The 16,823-nt window shown below is 36.8% G+C and overlaps 1 protein-coding gene across 3 annotated transcripts in view; it reads left to right on the top strand.

Moving 5' to 3' along the window:
* The window catches only part of MS3_00007449 (uncharacterized protein), a gene marked incomplete at both ends in the record, with an annotated part of 40,050 nt that extends 30,603 nt beyond the window's left edge, over positions 1–9,447 (top strand). Inside the window, 6 exons of one of the 3 annotated variants that reach the window (XM_051215724.1) lie at positions 684–770; positions 3,735–4,052; positions 5,815–5,986; positions 7,025–7,124; positions 7,908–8,306; positions 8,924–9,447. In XM_051215724.1, the coding sequence (XP_051066254.1) occupies positions 684–770; positions 3,735–4,052; positions 5,815–5,986; positions 7,025–7,124; positions 7,908–8,306; positions 8,924–9,287 (1,440 nt within the window). Of the gene's footprint in view, positions 1–683; positions 771–3,734; positions 4,987–5,814; positions 5,987–7,024; positions 7,125–7,907; positions 8,307–8,923 lie in introns of those variants that run through there. The other 2 variants (XM_035730042.1, XM_051215723.1) reach the window with 2 other exon arrangements.
* Between the last annotated feature and the right edge of the window lie 7,376 nt (positions 9,448–16,823).

Below are 16,823 nucleotides of genomic sequence, written 5' to 3'. Positions count from 1 at the left end.
CCTGCTCCAACCGACATTGTGGGCGGTGGTTTGTGATACATAACATTTGTCGTAGTCACCTCAATTGATGAAGATTCTTAGCCTCATCATCCGATTTACCTTTTTCCCTAGTACCCTAAGTCTAACCTCAGTATTACTCACCCAGTCATCATGTGATGTGGAAGCAATGTCTCAAAGACACTTATGTTCAAAAGTCTGAAGCCTATCCATGTCTTCTGCCCTTGTAGAATAGGTTTCATATAGAGTGGACTGCTGCACAATGTACTCGCCCTTCGGTTAGCAGACTGACATCTCATCTACGTCACAAGTAACACAAGTTATCAAAAGCTAAACGAAATTATTGGTGACAAATATTTATGTTTTCAGCTATTGCTTTGTGATTTCTGTAAATGTGATGAACTACAGGACGTTTGCCAGATTCCTCGTTCAGTAACATCTAATTTGATTTCTTTTTGATGTCATACATTAACTTTAAGGAAACCGGTACAATCACCATTCATTTGTATGATTTGATTCATGCTAAGTATGTACAGATAAACTAGTGAATGAAAAGCCAAGAAATTTTATTTCAAGCAATACTCTGTTATGAATTTTGCATATACATTTCACACTTTCATGGTCTTATTTGTCACAATGGTCTTGGTTAATACTCAGTAATTATCAACTTGGTTTTTCTTCTGCAGTTGTCGCCTCTCAACATGCAAATTGTCGCTGAAATCACTGCGTACACTCGGATTCCAAAAGTGGAGCTTGCTCGGATGTTGCAAAAAGTAATCGTTGTACATATTTCTTTGTCTCTTTCTGTATGTCTTCGTAGGTTTTAATTATGACGGTTTTTAAATTCACAGTTCCACTGTTCGAGAGATAAACTAGTAAACTAGGTGGAACTTGAGGATACTTATCAGAGATTAAGGTCACTAACTTTAAAGTAATTATGTATAATCTTGGTTGTACACTTCCTTGGGAGCAGTATAATGTGTATCATCAGTTTATTAAGGATATAAAAATGTTGATAATCTTTGGGATATTTTACGTTTATAGTTCTTGATACTTCATCATTTGAATAGATAAAAAATACGGATGCTGTTTGTTCCTTTCCGAATTTGTCAATTACTTCAAAATTCTCTGTAAACTCACTAGTAGTACACTTTGCCGATGCCAGTGTAGATATTGTCCTGGTTACTCTTCCCTATTAAATTTCGTTTTACCTTCCTTTGGTTCCCAAATCCCGAAATGACCTTATACCTTTCTTCTCTACACCTAGTCTTTTTACTACTACTGATTCTGTTACTGCTCCCATCACTCTGGGATCTGTCGAGATAATTTTATCTCACTGTGCTAGTTTGATGAAGTAAATTAAACCAACACACATATGTGTCAGGTTCTACGTTGTATATGACTGAGTCTATTGCACTTAAATTATCCATTACAGATTGAACCAGTGAATCGTTTCATTGTTTTCAGAGTAATACATTTAACTGAAAACTAATTATACTTATCGACGTTTAAACTTTTTATCCTACTCATACAACTACAAATCATGTGTGGATCTCTGTGGTTAGATTTCTGAGAGTTATGGTGTAATACTGAGGTTTCTGTCCAATACAATTCAATTAGTATTAAGATAATTCAGGGCGAAATTATGTATTTATTATGCTTAGTACATTACAGACTTTAGAGTCATCACCTGTTTTCCTTTAATTAAGCAATTAATCGTGTTTTATTCACTTCATTTGTTAAGGTAAACCACTGATGTGTTATTATTTGTTCTGAATGAGGAAAACCGTATATTCAGTACTAGTTCACTCTCAAACCAGTCAGTGTCTTTATGTTTAAGTTAAAAATATTAATTAACTATTCAATGGATGGCTTCTTTTACTGATCTATTGATTGATTAATGTAATCTGATGATCTGGTACTACTGTTAATTTAAAGTAGCACTAATGTGCTAAGTACCCCTAGATTTTGTTTTTTTTTGTTTATTTTTTGGCAGCTAAAACGCACAAGTATTGTCGCTTTAAGGGACAACTAACACTAAAGGATTTGCCGCATTTGAAAGCTATAATGCATATCGACTAAATAAAAACCCAGCTTAATAAATTGATTTATTCGTTGGCCAGTGACTTGTTTATGAGGGTTATTGATGCTGCCTGGGTGTCCAAGCCGAAATAGGTGTATTGGGGTTCAAATCTGGGACTTATTGGCTAAAAGTCAAACGCCTTAACCAATAAACCACTATTTCCAAAATTTGTTTGTCCTTCATGACTGTCCACTTCTGATGCCCATCATCTACCTAAAACGTTTCTATTTCTTAGATCTGATTTTTCTTAGAAGTTGTATTTAAAAAAACTACAAAGATATAAACATTTCCATAAAATGACTGTGAAGTAATTGTGTATTCTCTTTCTCCATCCTAATTCTATTTCAACGCATTTGAATTAGTCATACGTAACCAAATGTAAATAAAACGGCTAAGGTACATCTATGTTCTTCCAGTTCACTGCTCTTTTATAAACTATGCGTAATGCATTCTGATTTTACATTTAGATTCTTAATTGTTTGTACTCCTTGGTGTGCTTACAAAGGAAAATTATCCAAACATATTTTCTTGTGTCTGATGGCAATGATCCACAATAATGCAGTTGGATTCATTGTTTATATATTGAACTTAGTTTCATTCGATACTTTCCATTTTCAATCTTATTCGTTTCTTTTGGATACTATTTATTATTTTTTACTTTCCATCACAGTTAATGTGATTCCCCTTCTATTTCCATCTTGTTGCTTTAATCTCTATCTGTAGTGATGCGAAATGTGGCAGCTTAGGTTGATTTACACATATATCATGCTCTACTTTGTTTATAACTGACTGTTATTAAATAAGGTATGTCTTTTCAATGGATGCATTCGATTTGTTGAATGTATTTGAATGCATGGAGACCTTTTGTCACAGTCTTGGCAGTATGGATTTGCGAAAATGCGGATTCGCATGTTATGATGAGCTATAATTTCGTGTCATTCAAACTGTTATTTCACAGGTATAAACTATTAAAGCGTTAAACCATTCTGACTCTAGGATACGAAGCGCACCTGTCTACTTTTGAATGATACAATATGATATACTATTATATACGATTAATTCAACAATGTGTTGCTGTTTTTACAAATACCTCTTAGAGTAGTTTAGAATCTGATCAATGCATACGTCGAAAAAAGCAATTTTTAAACAGACGAAACTAGTAGTTTTCCGAGTGTTAAAATTGGGTTCTGTATCTATTCTTGGTTCATAATACATATGATAGTTGTAGTCGTTTATGCAAACCATCTAATTCTGCGCTCATTAACTATGTTTTCGAAATTGGTTCCTAGAATTTCAAGTAGGAGGTCGTGATATATGGATGCAACCCAGTCGGATCTATAACAAGTACCACTGATTACAGTACATAATGTTCACATTATATCCCAAATACAATAAAGTTGTAAAATGAAAATGCTTCGACTTCAGTTTATTGTTTAAATGGTACGAATCACACTAAAAGACCAGAACTCCATAGTTTCGACTTTATGTTGAACTGTAAGTAGACAGTACTGGAAATTTCCACACTGGAAAATATTCACAAATAGACGTTCGATAACCTTCACATTCTGTTAATTTACCTATTAGTTCTGTAATAATAAATGATATATCAGTTACTGTTCCTTTACTAGAATACGTGTTTTTTTTATTTCAACAGCGTCCATATGATTATATTATGGCCACTTATATGATAATGGAATCAGTTTTAGAGGAGGAGGACGTGTTTATCCGACTCCAACGCCGCAATAATCTACCTCCTAGTGCAGCAGTACCATCTAAGAAGCTCCATACATTTTCTTGTCGTCAAATTCGAGATGAAAAATTTTCAGCTTCAGCCCCCAGTAGTACCCCACTACACCGTGGAAACGTGACTGTTCCATCATCGATACCCGGAGCTCCTTTGCATGTTAGATCTGGCAACTTAATTCAAGCTGCTTTTATTGATGAATCCAGTACTTCTGATTTACTTATCGAAGTTCGTGCTCTAATTGTTTTTGGTTTATATCATTTGTTTACTTAAATTAATTCTTATTCGGATTATATCCTATCATTTGTCTTTACACTTGATATACTTTGTTCTTCTACTGGGAAGAGTTCAAATACATCAGTAAACTATAGATTAAAATTACAGATGGTCAACCACATTACCTCCTCATATGTCTGGTTGCCGTGTTTGCGGTAAGTGAAGCGGGGTTAAAGCTTACACCATATGGTAAGACAGTTGATTTTCAAATCGTATTCCATACTCTCAGGTGATTATTGAATATCAACTTCGGAGTTGGATGAAGAATGCTGGTGAGCAGCCTATGTTCCTTCATGAAGGGTACTAGGCGTAAGTAAGTAAGTAAGTAACTTCGGATTATGTAAGCCTAAGATAAAGTAATTGTAATTGCATAACCATCTCTGAACTAGGGACACAGTAAAAATGAAGATTTTTCGTTTATAAGAGGGCGTCACGATTATGGTACAACTCATCCGTATATGTAATCGCTTATTTACATTGGTTATATGTGGATCATTGGCTAAGGTGTCCGACTTTCAAATATCAGGTCCCTGATTTGAACTCCACATCACCTACTTCAGTTTGGACGGCAATGTATTGTCATAAGCTATCGTATTTAGGATGTGCATCATGCCAATGTACCTGGTAAGTTAGAGAAAACACGAAACAAAATAACATGACTAGATAAAGAAGCTAGTGAGAGTAAAGCATCGGTCATCGTGAAAAATGTAGACTTCTGATTCATAATAGAATTCCGGCCGAATAAAAGTGAGAATTCAAATTATTAAACAAAAACAACATTGTTAAGGCATTTCTAACATTCTTGAATTAATAAAAAGTGATAACTTCAGGTGATCTTATCTTAAATCCCTTTTTTGTTAATCTCATCTATCTTTTCTAAATACCTGTAAATTTTATATATATATATATATATATATATATATATATATATATATATATATATATATATAGTGATAAGACGTGTGTTAGCACACATCTGTTTTAATGATAAGTTTTATTTAAAGCATTTGCTTCCTATTTACTGGCCTATAGGTTTACTCATTTTTTGCAAACTTATGAGTATCCCCCATAATAATTTTTTTCTAATCTCAATGAAAATATGCGCAGTTTCATCATAACATTTTGTAATAAATTATTTTCTGCGATAAATGATTTGGATTTTGCTGGTCTGTTTGTATGCATTATTATCAGTAAACGGTTAGTTCCGATTAATAAAGTCTTTGTTTTGGTAAACATCAAAAAGCACTTTTAACTAAGTATAATACTATAGAATTAGTTTATATTTGTTTAAGCTAATGAGCACTGATAATCATGTAAAAAATAGCTATAAAGATTAGCACTACTTTCACGATTCTGTCAGTTTGTTAGAAATAACGATAATATAAATGCAATAACGTTGTGTCTATAGTGACTGTACAGAACGTAACTACAGTCCTGTGTCAATGAAATATATTTCCTTTTGCTAATATATTAAACGTTCATCAGGCCGCTTATTATATTGCATATTCTGATATTCCGAATTCAATACTTTAGTGTTAAGTGTTAGTTCATAATGTTTGAAAATATTTCATTATCAAATAATTCGCTTCATATCTGATTACTGCTGTCGACCGTGTTGATTATGGCTATAAATCTACTATATTTTAATGTTTTATTTTTTTTTTTACCTTGCAACATCATATTGGAATTGTCGCTTTTACTTGATACCAATCAGGCTGATAAAAGTACCAAGCTCAATTCATCTTTCTCTCCATCTAAACGTGATATTTTTCCAACTCAAAATAAACACAGAACTGGTCATACTAAAAGTGAAGTCGAAAATTGTCCTCCTCAGTTCTTTTATCCTGATATGGTTCCAGTGAATAAAATGATCCCTCAATCTCGAGGTAGTTTCGTTTTTACTGTTAATTATCATATGCTGTAAGTACTCATTAGTATTTTTTCCGTGTAGGATTTACCATTTAGCAGCCTATCTTGAACAATACAGCAATACAAGTTGAATATCTAAATATAAATATTCAACCTCTAAGATATATAACGAATTAGATAATTAAAATAACCCATAGTGTCATTGAATAAGAAAAAGAGAATTCAGCGAAGAAAATTTTCTTTTCGACGAAATCATTTACTTAACGAATTATACATGCGTTTGGACTAGTTTAAATGGCTTTGAGCTGTATCGAAGAATCTTCAAAGAAATATTACTCATATGTCCGTTTTTTACAACCTAACAAATATATATGCAGCTCATATTGATGACAAGTAATTGAGTTGTTAAAACAAGCGAATATCCTAACAATGTCAAAATAAATAGGATTACTTATGTATATATATCATAAATATTTATTTACGCAAGTTCCGATAGTATTAGTTAGGATCCGCGGGGATGTTAAGTAAAATGCCTCGAAATCGACTACAGTATTGAAGATACATTCGCTCTTTATACTCCTTTAGGTCTCGAGCTTTAATATTATTTCACACTGTTTATCCCTCGGATTCATCTCTTCAAACTGTATTCTTCGTTGCTTAATCTTTCTTACAATTTCGACTTTCTCTATTTTTTTAAAAATTATTTAGTTTGGCAACTTAGGCTGACGCTGCCAAGCCGTATACTGATTTAAAAAAAAACGCTGCTTCTCAATTCTATTGTTGAAGTCTCGTTCTAAATTTTTCAAGAATATCAATCATGATATTCTAATATTTCCATTTTTTGGGATTCCCACCCACAGTCTTTCCACCAGTGCAAGATTTTTTTCATTATAGTTATCTTAAAATTAGATGACTTGGATATTTCAGAAAAAAATAATGTTCATTGGTATAATGTGATTTAACACGTACATTTCAGATATTAAACACAATAAAATATATCTTTTGCCGCTGTTAAATTCTAACTTCATTTAAATAAAGATTGATCAATTTTTCAGGTAAAGTTACAGATCATCCTGGTCTATCTCCCAGTCGTTCCGTTGACTCTCAGCTCATCAATTTGACGCATGATTTTCACAATGCGCACTTGACTGAAAAGTAAGTTAGCAGACTTTGAAGTTTTGTTTATTGAAGCTTTCGATAAAATAAACGCCTAGAAACGATTTTTGCACGCCAAACTTGTATACTTACCAATGGCCAGCCGCTAAATATAATAGACTTAGTTATTCAGTATCCGAATATTTGATCTGAGATCTTGACTTTAACGTTCTACCTCTTCGTATTTTCATCAATAAGTTTATAATGTATACACCTTTGAATGGATAATTTTTAGTTTGGGAATGTCACAAAATTCTCTTCCACATCTTATGCAATCGCATCCATTATTATGTAAGAGACAGTAGCTTAAGGGTTTGTGTTTATTTCTCATCCCTTACAGATGAAATCCATCTCTTGGTCAATCACATGGACTCACTATTTAGCGATTTTTGATTGGGCCACTTCACCGTCATTTTAACTATCTGGAGTATATTCATGTCTTATTTTTATACTTGCTTTACTATTGACAGCTTCACTTATGAAATCTAGTTACTATATTTGTTCAGTTGCAACCGAAAATCTTTTATGAGTATATTCTTCTAATTGTATTAAATTTCTTCATTATATTTAGGGCATTAATAAAAAACCTTAGAAATTTTTTGTGCTTATTTAAACTAAATTCAGTCCAGCTAAAAATGTGTGGATTACCGTTTTTACCAGTTATTTGCTTGTGTGTTTCTTTTACAGTTTTAGTTGCCGTTGTGGATTTTCATGAAAAAAAATAGAATTTCAATGATTACATCAAATTTAGATTGTAAACACTTTCTGTTTTTATTTATATAGAAGACGTCCTATTTCGGTAACTGAGGCTACTAGTGAGGACAACTTATCTACCGCCTACTCATCGTTGTCATCGCAATTACAGCATGAAATAGCATCTCTCCACTCAAGTCCTGGCGTCGCCGGTGATGATTTCTCACAATCCCAAAGTTCAGCTGATGAATGTGGGACCAATTCAAGTCGTGTTCCTGAAGTTAGTAGTTGGCGCAATTTCGGGCGTCTACGAAAAGCTCTTACTCCAAAAAACGTCGTGCCAGATGGTCGACTTGTTGTGGATCGGTTACGAAAAACGCGTCATTTAAACAATGTGTTAATTGTACGAAACGACTTGAGTCCTGGTCAGGTGTTTGATCAAATAACTGCAGCGTTAAAGCAACAGTCTATACGCTTTACTCTTAAAGGGTTTGTTCCAACACATTTGTTGAATTTTTGTGTCATTCGTTTTGTTGACTCAGTTAAAAATCTTTTCTTATTTCAAAATTTTTTAGTTTACACTAAGAAAGATTTGTTGAAATTTATTATCTATTACTGAATGTAACATCTCTAGAATTGATAACTTCATAAAGGTACTGCTTGCATAATCGAATACTCAAACTTTTCTAAATATTTTCCCGTATTGAGTCACTAATATTATCTGTAATCATAATGCTGAGTATTTTCTGACAAAATCATTAAACTTGAGATCTAAAAGTTAAACCATTAGTTAAGTTTCTGCTTTTAACAATAAGAATGATTATCAGTTGTCGTTATTAATTGCAGACTGTTAAATTCAGGCTATCGATATATAATGAATTTTATAAGAATGTAGAAATATAGTGAAGTATTACTGTATTAATGTTTTCATGACATCAATTACATATTTATCTTCCAGTACACCTTCTGTACTGGCGAACATAGAAGGTTTTTCTTTCGCAAGCTATTGGAATTCTAGATCCACATTCAAACAACATATTTTCTATAGTCAGTTTATTTATAAAGCTGAGTAGTAAAAAAGTAATATTTCTTTCTGTTCTGAGTAGATCTGGCTTCCTGTGCGTTTTCGCCAATGATTGGGGAAAAACTGTGTTGTCATTCGAACTGGAACTGGTTTATGTTTCAGCCAGGGCACTCGAAGCTTCAGTTCGGCGTCGAATGACTTTAAGGTCAACGTCACCAGCAGCCCCCATGGTTCCTGCGCATTCAAGTGAAATTTCAAACCATCCTGGAATGGCTACCAATACATCGACTTCTTCTAAAGGTTCCTCCCGTCTGCCTTCAAATTCTCGCGACCAGCATGATCGAATGCTTGGAATAAAGATGAAACGTATTCGTGGTGACTCATTCATGTACACTAGCTTATGTCGTACTATTCTTGACTTAGCTGGTTTGCGACCAGAAAATTAAGATCTTTTTTTTACAATTCTGACAAACCCGTCAATCTATTCCCCAAGCGTTTGTGATAGAACAATTAACACATCTAGATGAATGCAATGAATATTATGTTAACAATAAATGCTAATGATTTCATAGTTTTATTTATAATGTAATTAATATCTGTTTGATGGTGAATTACCTTTTAAGGCTGACGTTATTAGCTTTTCATGAAAACAGTACTATTTCCTACGTGAAGCCAATAATCAGGGTTGCCTTTAAGACTAGTCAACATTTGTTTGAGATCTAATAAACGGCAAACTGAATATGGTAGCTAAGACTGGTAAACTAATTTTAAGGTTGTAACATCAAGTTTGTTGGTGCATCACCTATGGTGTAGGTGAGATTATCTTTTACTTATGGAGATGTAGTTATACTTAATAGCAGTTTGTTGTTGTAAGTGTTGAACGTGGAATTTTACATTTGATCAAAACTGTTTGCAAAGCACTCATATATGGTAAAACATAGTTTCAGTGTTAGTTGGTTTGATTGTTTTCTTTAAACTCCGAGATTATTCTTAGATCGAACAAAGACATATTGGTTCCCGCGTCATTACCCGATATACCAAATGCTGGCTAGATAGTCTCGCGTTTTGGATTTGAGAGTTTTGTGGCCCTGGATCTGACTCCAGTTATACGATATGTTAGATTGTTATTGAAATATACATACCGTCAATCTTCGTATAAAATTGTCGACTTAACTCTCATTAATGAATAACAGAATTAAATAAGTGAAATCCGAGAATTGGCGTTTGAATACATGTGTTTTGTACACTCGTTGATTGTAGCAGAGAATCGCAGCGAATGAAGCAAAGAGAGAGCGTAGTGGAGAGGGCGTGTGAGCTAATTCCATTTAATCAAGCGTTAGTCGATATTTATGGTCACACCAAAATAAATTTCAGACATGATAAATGAGGTAATAAGAGCACACACCTACGCTCGTATGAAAACAGTCAAGGCTGATAAGCAAGTATTCAACAAGGTCAGAATGTAGCTTGAGAAGAATGGATAAACTGGATTGTCCGTAAGCTAGGATAAACTGTGTGGACTCGACATAGGATCAACCAATACAAGAGATATGGATGTAATCCGTTTCAGTTGCAGTCTACTCTCTGCGACCTACGGTTTCAGTTACGTTTGGTGTCTTGATAGATCTGGACTATTGTACTCTTGTTGTAATTTATTTCTCGGGATTTATTCAAGAAGTTCCACTCTAATTCTTTTAGATTAGACAGGAGGTCCAGCTTATCACTGTCACTTCACAAACTAAAAATGAAGATGATCTATTCAGTTCTGTCGATTCATCGTCATGTGGAAAAATTAGGAACCTAGGGTGTTTCTTGATGGACGGTGCTATCGCTCATAAGTTTAGGTTTTGAGAATATTCAGTGGTTTTTCTCATCGTTAAAGTGAATCAGTCTTGAGTACTTCTTTTCTGAGTAAACATTGATAAGGCTTTATTAGTAACGGCATAATGAAGCCACCTAATACATCGGGATCCTCCTGTAGCGGTAAATAAATCCCCAAAATAAATAGCACTAGGTTTTCGACATTGGATGCTGACCATATGTTTTAGTGGACTCATCTAGCTGAAGGCGCTCGGTCATGCATCCGCACCAGATCACGTGTGGTAACGCCGTGCTCAACATCAACCGCAATCGCTAGCCAGATTAGATCAGAGAATTCCGATATATTGGTCATCGCCAAATATACTCTTCCGATCTCCTCGACTCTGTCTTTTGATTTCTCTGGGTGGGAACGAAATACATTAGAAGGTGTTACTGGTAGAAGCGTTGTTCAAACACTGAATACCTGTGACATCATTGGTGAGACCGACGTGATCTGGTACACCTATTTGCAACTGTGAGTCTGTTCCTTTTTGGGATTATTATATACCATTGCCTTATTTTTTTATTTTTTTTTAAACATTTTGATTTTTTTCGTATTTTTTCTTAGATATATATATATTTCCCCTCGTTCATTATCGTACTTCATATTTCATCATGACTGAACAGACACCTAAAGTACTCAAGCTTAAGACTTTGTCCCCACCTTCGTTTCAACTGATGCCTTTCTGGCCCGACAACATCGAAGCTTGGTTTTGCTACGCAGAAGCCGACTTCTCCGAGCACGGCGTGATCGACACACGTGCACAATTCCTCACAGTAGTCAAGGCACTATCGCGCGAATTCAACAGGTACGTAACACCTAGTATGTTTACTAGTGATGTTTCTGAACCTTACGAAACCTTGGAACGTTTGATTCTTAAAAGAGGAGATCTAACCGATCGACAAAGGTTAGGTCAACTCTTCAATAACATCGACCTGCAACATGGTTCTGCGACAGACATGTTGCAACGAATGAGAGAGGTTATAGGCCCAAGAACTTTCGACGAAGGTCTATTCAAACAACTCTTCTTGTCAAAACTTCCCCAACAGGTGCAAGCAGTTCTGGTCTCGTTCCAGAACAATGCCATAGACGAGCTAGCTGCATCTGCCGACCGCATTTTAGAAATTACGAAACCTTCTACTACCGAGGTATTTTCAGTCAAAGAAAAGCCTCAAACGACTCAGAATGATATAACCGATTTATGTCATACACTCACGCGTTATCTTGGTCTTCGTGCCGACCGTAAGAGATCGCGCACACCACGTAGAAGCATTTCACGTAAGCGATCTGTCTCTAGACCACGAGAGACAGATAACCCCGACTGGTGCTGGTATCATAACCAGTATGGAAAGTTTTCCAGAAATTGCAGAAAACCCTGCAATTTTCCCAACACGAAACCGATTGATTCGAAAAGCAATTCGGGAAACTTCCAAGCCGGCACGCGTTAACGGCAACCGTAGCCGGCGAACAAAGCCGTCTGTTATTCGTCACAGATGTGACAACGAGAGTTCGCTACCTCGTCGACACTGGCGCAGAAGTTAGCGTTCTCCCAGCAAATCCTAACGACCGACTACACGAATCGACCCTAAACTTACAGGCGGCAAACGGAAAACCGATCGCTACGTATGGCAAAACGCACGTTTACCTTAACGTGGGTTTACGCAAACCCATTCACTGGATTTTCGTTATTGCAGATGTTTCTATGCCAATCATTGGTATGGATCTGATCATCGACACGCGCAAACGGAGGCTAGTAGACGGAAACACTAATTTATCCGTTTGCGTAACTTCTTTTACTGGTTGCCAATTATCCCCAGTCACAGTTAAACATATGATAGACCCACTCTATCAGCCACTTCTCGATAAGTACCCTGGGATACAACAAACTCAACCGAGATTACCGTGTGTAACCAGCAATGTTACACATCACATCACGACTACAGGACCACCTGTATTCTCTAAAGCACGACGACTAGCTCCTGAAAAGCTAAGGTTAGCGAAAAACGAATTCGATCACATGATAGATTTAGGAATCATACGACCGTCAAATAGCCCATGGGCATCTCCGTTGCACATGGTCCCTAAAAAGAACAGCAACGATTGGCGTCCAACTGGTGACTATCGGCGATTGAACGCGAAAACCATTCCCAATCGTTACCCGTTGCCTCACATTCACGATTTGACAGCTACCTTGAAAGGTACAACTGTCTTTTCGAAAATAGACTTGATTAAAGCGTATAACCAAATCCCTATGGCTACTGACGACATTCCGAAAACAGCTATCATAACTCCCTTCGGACTCTATGAATTTTTGCGAATGCCTTTCGGTCTAAGAAATGCTGCTCAAACATTCCAAAGATTCATAGACGACGTTTTTCGAGGTCTCAACTTCGTACGCGTATGTTGACGACTGTCTAATCGCAAGTCCGGACAGAGAAACACATCTCAAGCATCTGGACCTTGTTTTCGAACGATTACAAAAACATGGCATTACTGTAAACGTTCAGAAATGCCAATTTGGAACCGACTCATTAGACTTTCTGGGACACACTATCGATGCTCAAGGCATTCGACCTCTTAGAACCAAAGTGGCGGCCATTCTGGATTACCCAGAACCGACCACCGTCAAGCAATTACGCACGTTTAACGGCCTCGTAAGTTTCTATAGACGTTTCATACCCAAATGCGCATTAATTATGAAATCTCTGACCGACCAACTTCGTGGAAATGCGAAATCCACTAACTTGGACGACACCGCACGAAAAGCATTCTCCACAGTCAAGGAACTGATTGCTAAAGCAACAATGCTCGCACATCAGGACACCGAAGCACCCATTAGTATCGCAGTAGACGCATCCGACTCGGCAATCGGAGGAGTCTTACAACAATGGGTTAACAGCTCTTGGCAACCTTTGGCATTTTTCTCTAAACGGTTGCTAGACACCGAATCGAGGTACAGCACATTCGGTAGGGAACTCCTAGCTATGTATTGTGCTGTACGGCATTTCCAACACTATATCGAAGGCCGTGAATTCACTCTTTTCACGGACCATAAACCGCTCACTTTCTCGTTAAGCTCTCCTTCTGACAGGTACTCACCTCGTGAGTCTCGACAACTGGACTACATTTCGCAGTTTACTTCAGACATTCAACACATCTCTGGAGCAAACAATGTAGTTGCAGACGCTTTATCTCGCATAACTTCCTTGAACAGTTTCCAAGGAATCGACCTTCTTAAACTCGCCGAGCTTCAAAAAGAAGACAGTGATCTTCAGCACGAGTTATCGTCCACAACACTTAAACTACGCATCAAACAGATGGGAACAGGTAAGGAAACCTTACTTTGTGACACATCTACAGGTAGGGATGGCCCAATCGTGCCGAAACATTATCGACGCAATGTCTTCAATACATTGCACAAACTTTCGCATCCAGGTGTTCGTGCAACCATCAAGCTTATAGCAGAACGGTTTTGCTGGCCTGGCATGAATAAAGACGTGAGGGAGTGGGCACGCTCCTGTGTAAGCTGCCAAAAATCTAAGGTTATCAGACACAATAAATGTCCCTTAGGCTCATTTAAAACTCCCGATGCTCGTTTTGACCATGTTCATCTGGATTTGGTAGGACCTTTACCAGATTCAAATGGATACTCTTACCTCTTAACCTGCGTAGACCGTTTCACTAGATGGCCAGAAGCAGTACCTATCAAGGACATCACTGCTGAAACAGTGGCTCGCACCTTCGTCGAACGATGGGTAGCAAACTTTGGCTGCCCTTCAACCATCACCACAGACCGCGGACTTCAGTTTGAATCCGATCTTTTCCGTCGTCTGACCACACTTTTAGGAATCACTCGCTTCCGAACGACCGCCTACCATCCACAAGCAAACGGGTTGGTAGAACGTTTTCACCGACAACTAAAAGCTTCACTATCAGCAGCAAACGTTTCACAGTGGACCGACGCTCTTCCACTCGTCTTACTAGGTATTCGCGATGCAGTGAAAGCTGACATTGGATACACTGCGGCTCAACTGGTTTATGGAACGACACTTCGACTTCCAGGAGAATTCGTGGATCCTTCACCCTCTTCAATGAACATGGATCTAACCTCCTACACGAACAGGCTTACAAACGCAATGCGTTCAGTTAAACCTGCTTCCACTCGACCTCAATCAACTAATGTTTTCGTTCAACCTGACTTACGATATAGTACACACGTTTTCATTCGTCGAGACTCGCATCGACGACCATTCGAATCAGCATACGAAGGACCTTTCAAAGTTCTTCAACGCGAACCGAAGTACTATATAGTCGATAAGAACGGAACAAACGATAGCATCAGCATCGATCGCCTCAAAGCAGCGTATTTAGAAGGAAATCCTATCTACGTCGATTTTCCTTCGTTACAATCGAACGACACGACTCCACTCATAATTCCTCAACCGACAACCAACACTAGCGATGATACTCCGAATGTATCTGAAAATAAACCTAAAACGACGCGTTCCGGAAGAAGAGTAAGATTTCCAGAACATTTAAACGACTACTGCACGTAAATCACTACTCGACATTTTATATTATCTCGATCTTTTTTACGATATATATTTTTTTTAACAAAAAAGAATTTTAATATGCTTATATATTTATTTTTTTTACCTAAAAAAAACAAAACAAAAAAAAACATTTTTAACGCTATTATGTGTGCTTGAGTATATTTTCCATTTTTCGCCGACATTGTGTTTTTACGCACATGCGAGTGTATTTCGACATGCACTTACACTTTCGTTTTTCTTTTCCAGGACGGCTGGAAAAGAACAATGCAGTTTACGAGGAATCGAAATTTTTCGTTGTAACTTTTTCTTTTTTTACTATGTTGTACCTCGGTCCCATATAGTAAGGAAAGACGACCAGACGCTGCTACACTTAGTAAGCTATCAGAAGAGTGTTTACCAACGACAAACTCGTTGGGTTTAAACTTCTGGCTGGCCACGTCTTAGGGTCGTCACTGCCTCACTAGGGGGGAGTGATCTGTAGCGGTAAATAAATCCCCAAAATAAATAGCACTAAGTTTTCGACATTGGATGCTGACCATATGTTTTAGTGGACTCATCTAGCTGAAGGCGCTCGGTCATGCATCCGCACCAGATCACGTGTGGTAACGCCGTGCTCAACATCAACCGCAATCGCTAGCCAGATTAGATCAGAGAATTCCGATATATTGGTCATCGCCAAATATACTCTTCCGATCTCCTCGACTCTGTCTTTTGATTTCTCTGGGTGGGAACGAAATACATTAGAAGGTGTTACTGGTAGAAGCGTTGTTCAAACACTGAATACCTGTGACATCCTCACTCCCAATAACTCCTAATTATATTTCTACGTAATACTTTTTTATCTACCTACATTCGAATAACTGGAAATCCTTTGTTATATATATCACAGCCTGCAGAAATTTAGTTGGGTTTGCGTACTATGATGAATCACTGTTTCTGCGGCCGATACATGAACAAATTTTGGCTCTTAAAATTAAGCTTTGCAATCTCTTCAAATCATAAAACCGGTGAAAGCCAACGACTTCACAGAGTTCAATGTTTATCTTCAACAGTCACGAGTCTTAACTGATTGTTAAACATTAGGTTTATAAAAATTCTGTCGATAATTGTTACAAATAGACAACTTTTTTCCCTCTCTAATGACGATTGGCAAATCACCTAACAAAAATAGACAAACAAGCTTTACAAATTCAACTTAACACAAATGAACAAATCTCGATGGTCCTAACACGCCATTTTTTTATAACTGATACAATCCCAGCCATCCGTACGCACAATATGGTGTGCCAGAGAACCTTTCCAATGGGTTCGGGGCGAGAACTTGCGCGCTAACGTGTTAAGGAAAAATATAACAAAGTGAGTTTCATCGATAAAACCTATGAAAGAAAACTTTCTTATGGAGGAAATCATTTACTTGACCTGTACATGAGGATTTATATTTTGGTGAATATCTTAGTCTATAAAAAGATTGGACCATAAAGTGATTCACGACTTCAAATATAAAATAACGTTACCTACTAATCAGGGGATTAGAGAAGAATAAAAGGATCACCTTTAGGTAAGAATTA

Source organism: Schistosoma haematobium, chromosome 4, assembly GCF_000699445.3.
Source record: "Schistosoma haematobium chromosome 4, whole genome shotgun sequence".
Taxonomy (NCBI): Eukaryota; Metazoa; Platyhelminthes; class Trematoda; order Strigeidida; family Schistosomatidae; genus Schistosoma; species Schistosoma haematobium.
The sequence above is the reverse complement of the archived record's forward strand: the minus strand, read 5'-3'. Positions and strand labels throughout refer to the sequence as shown.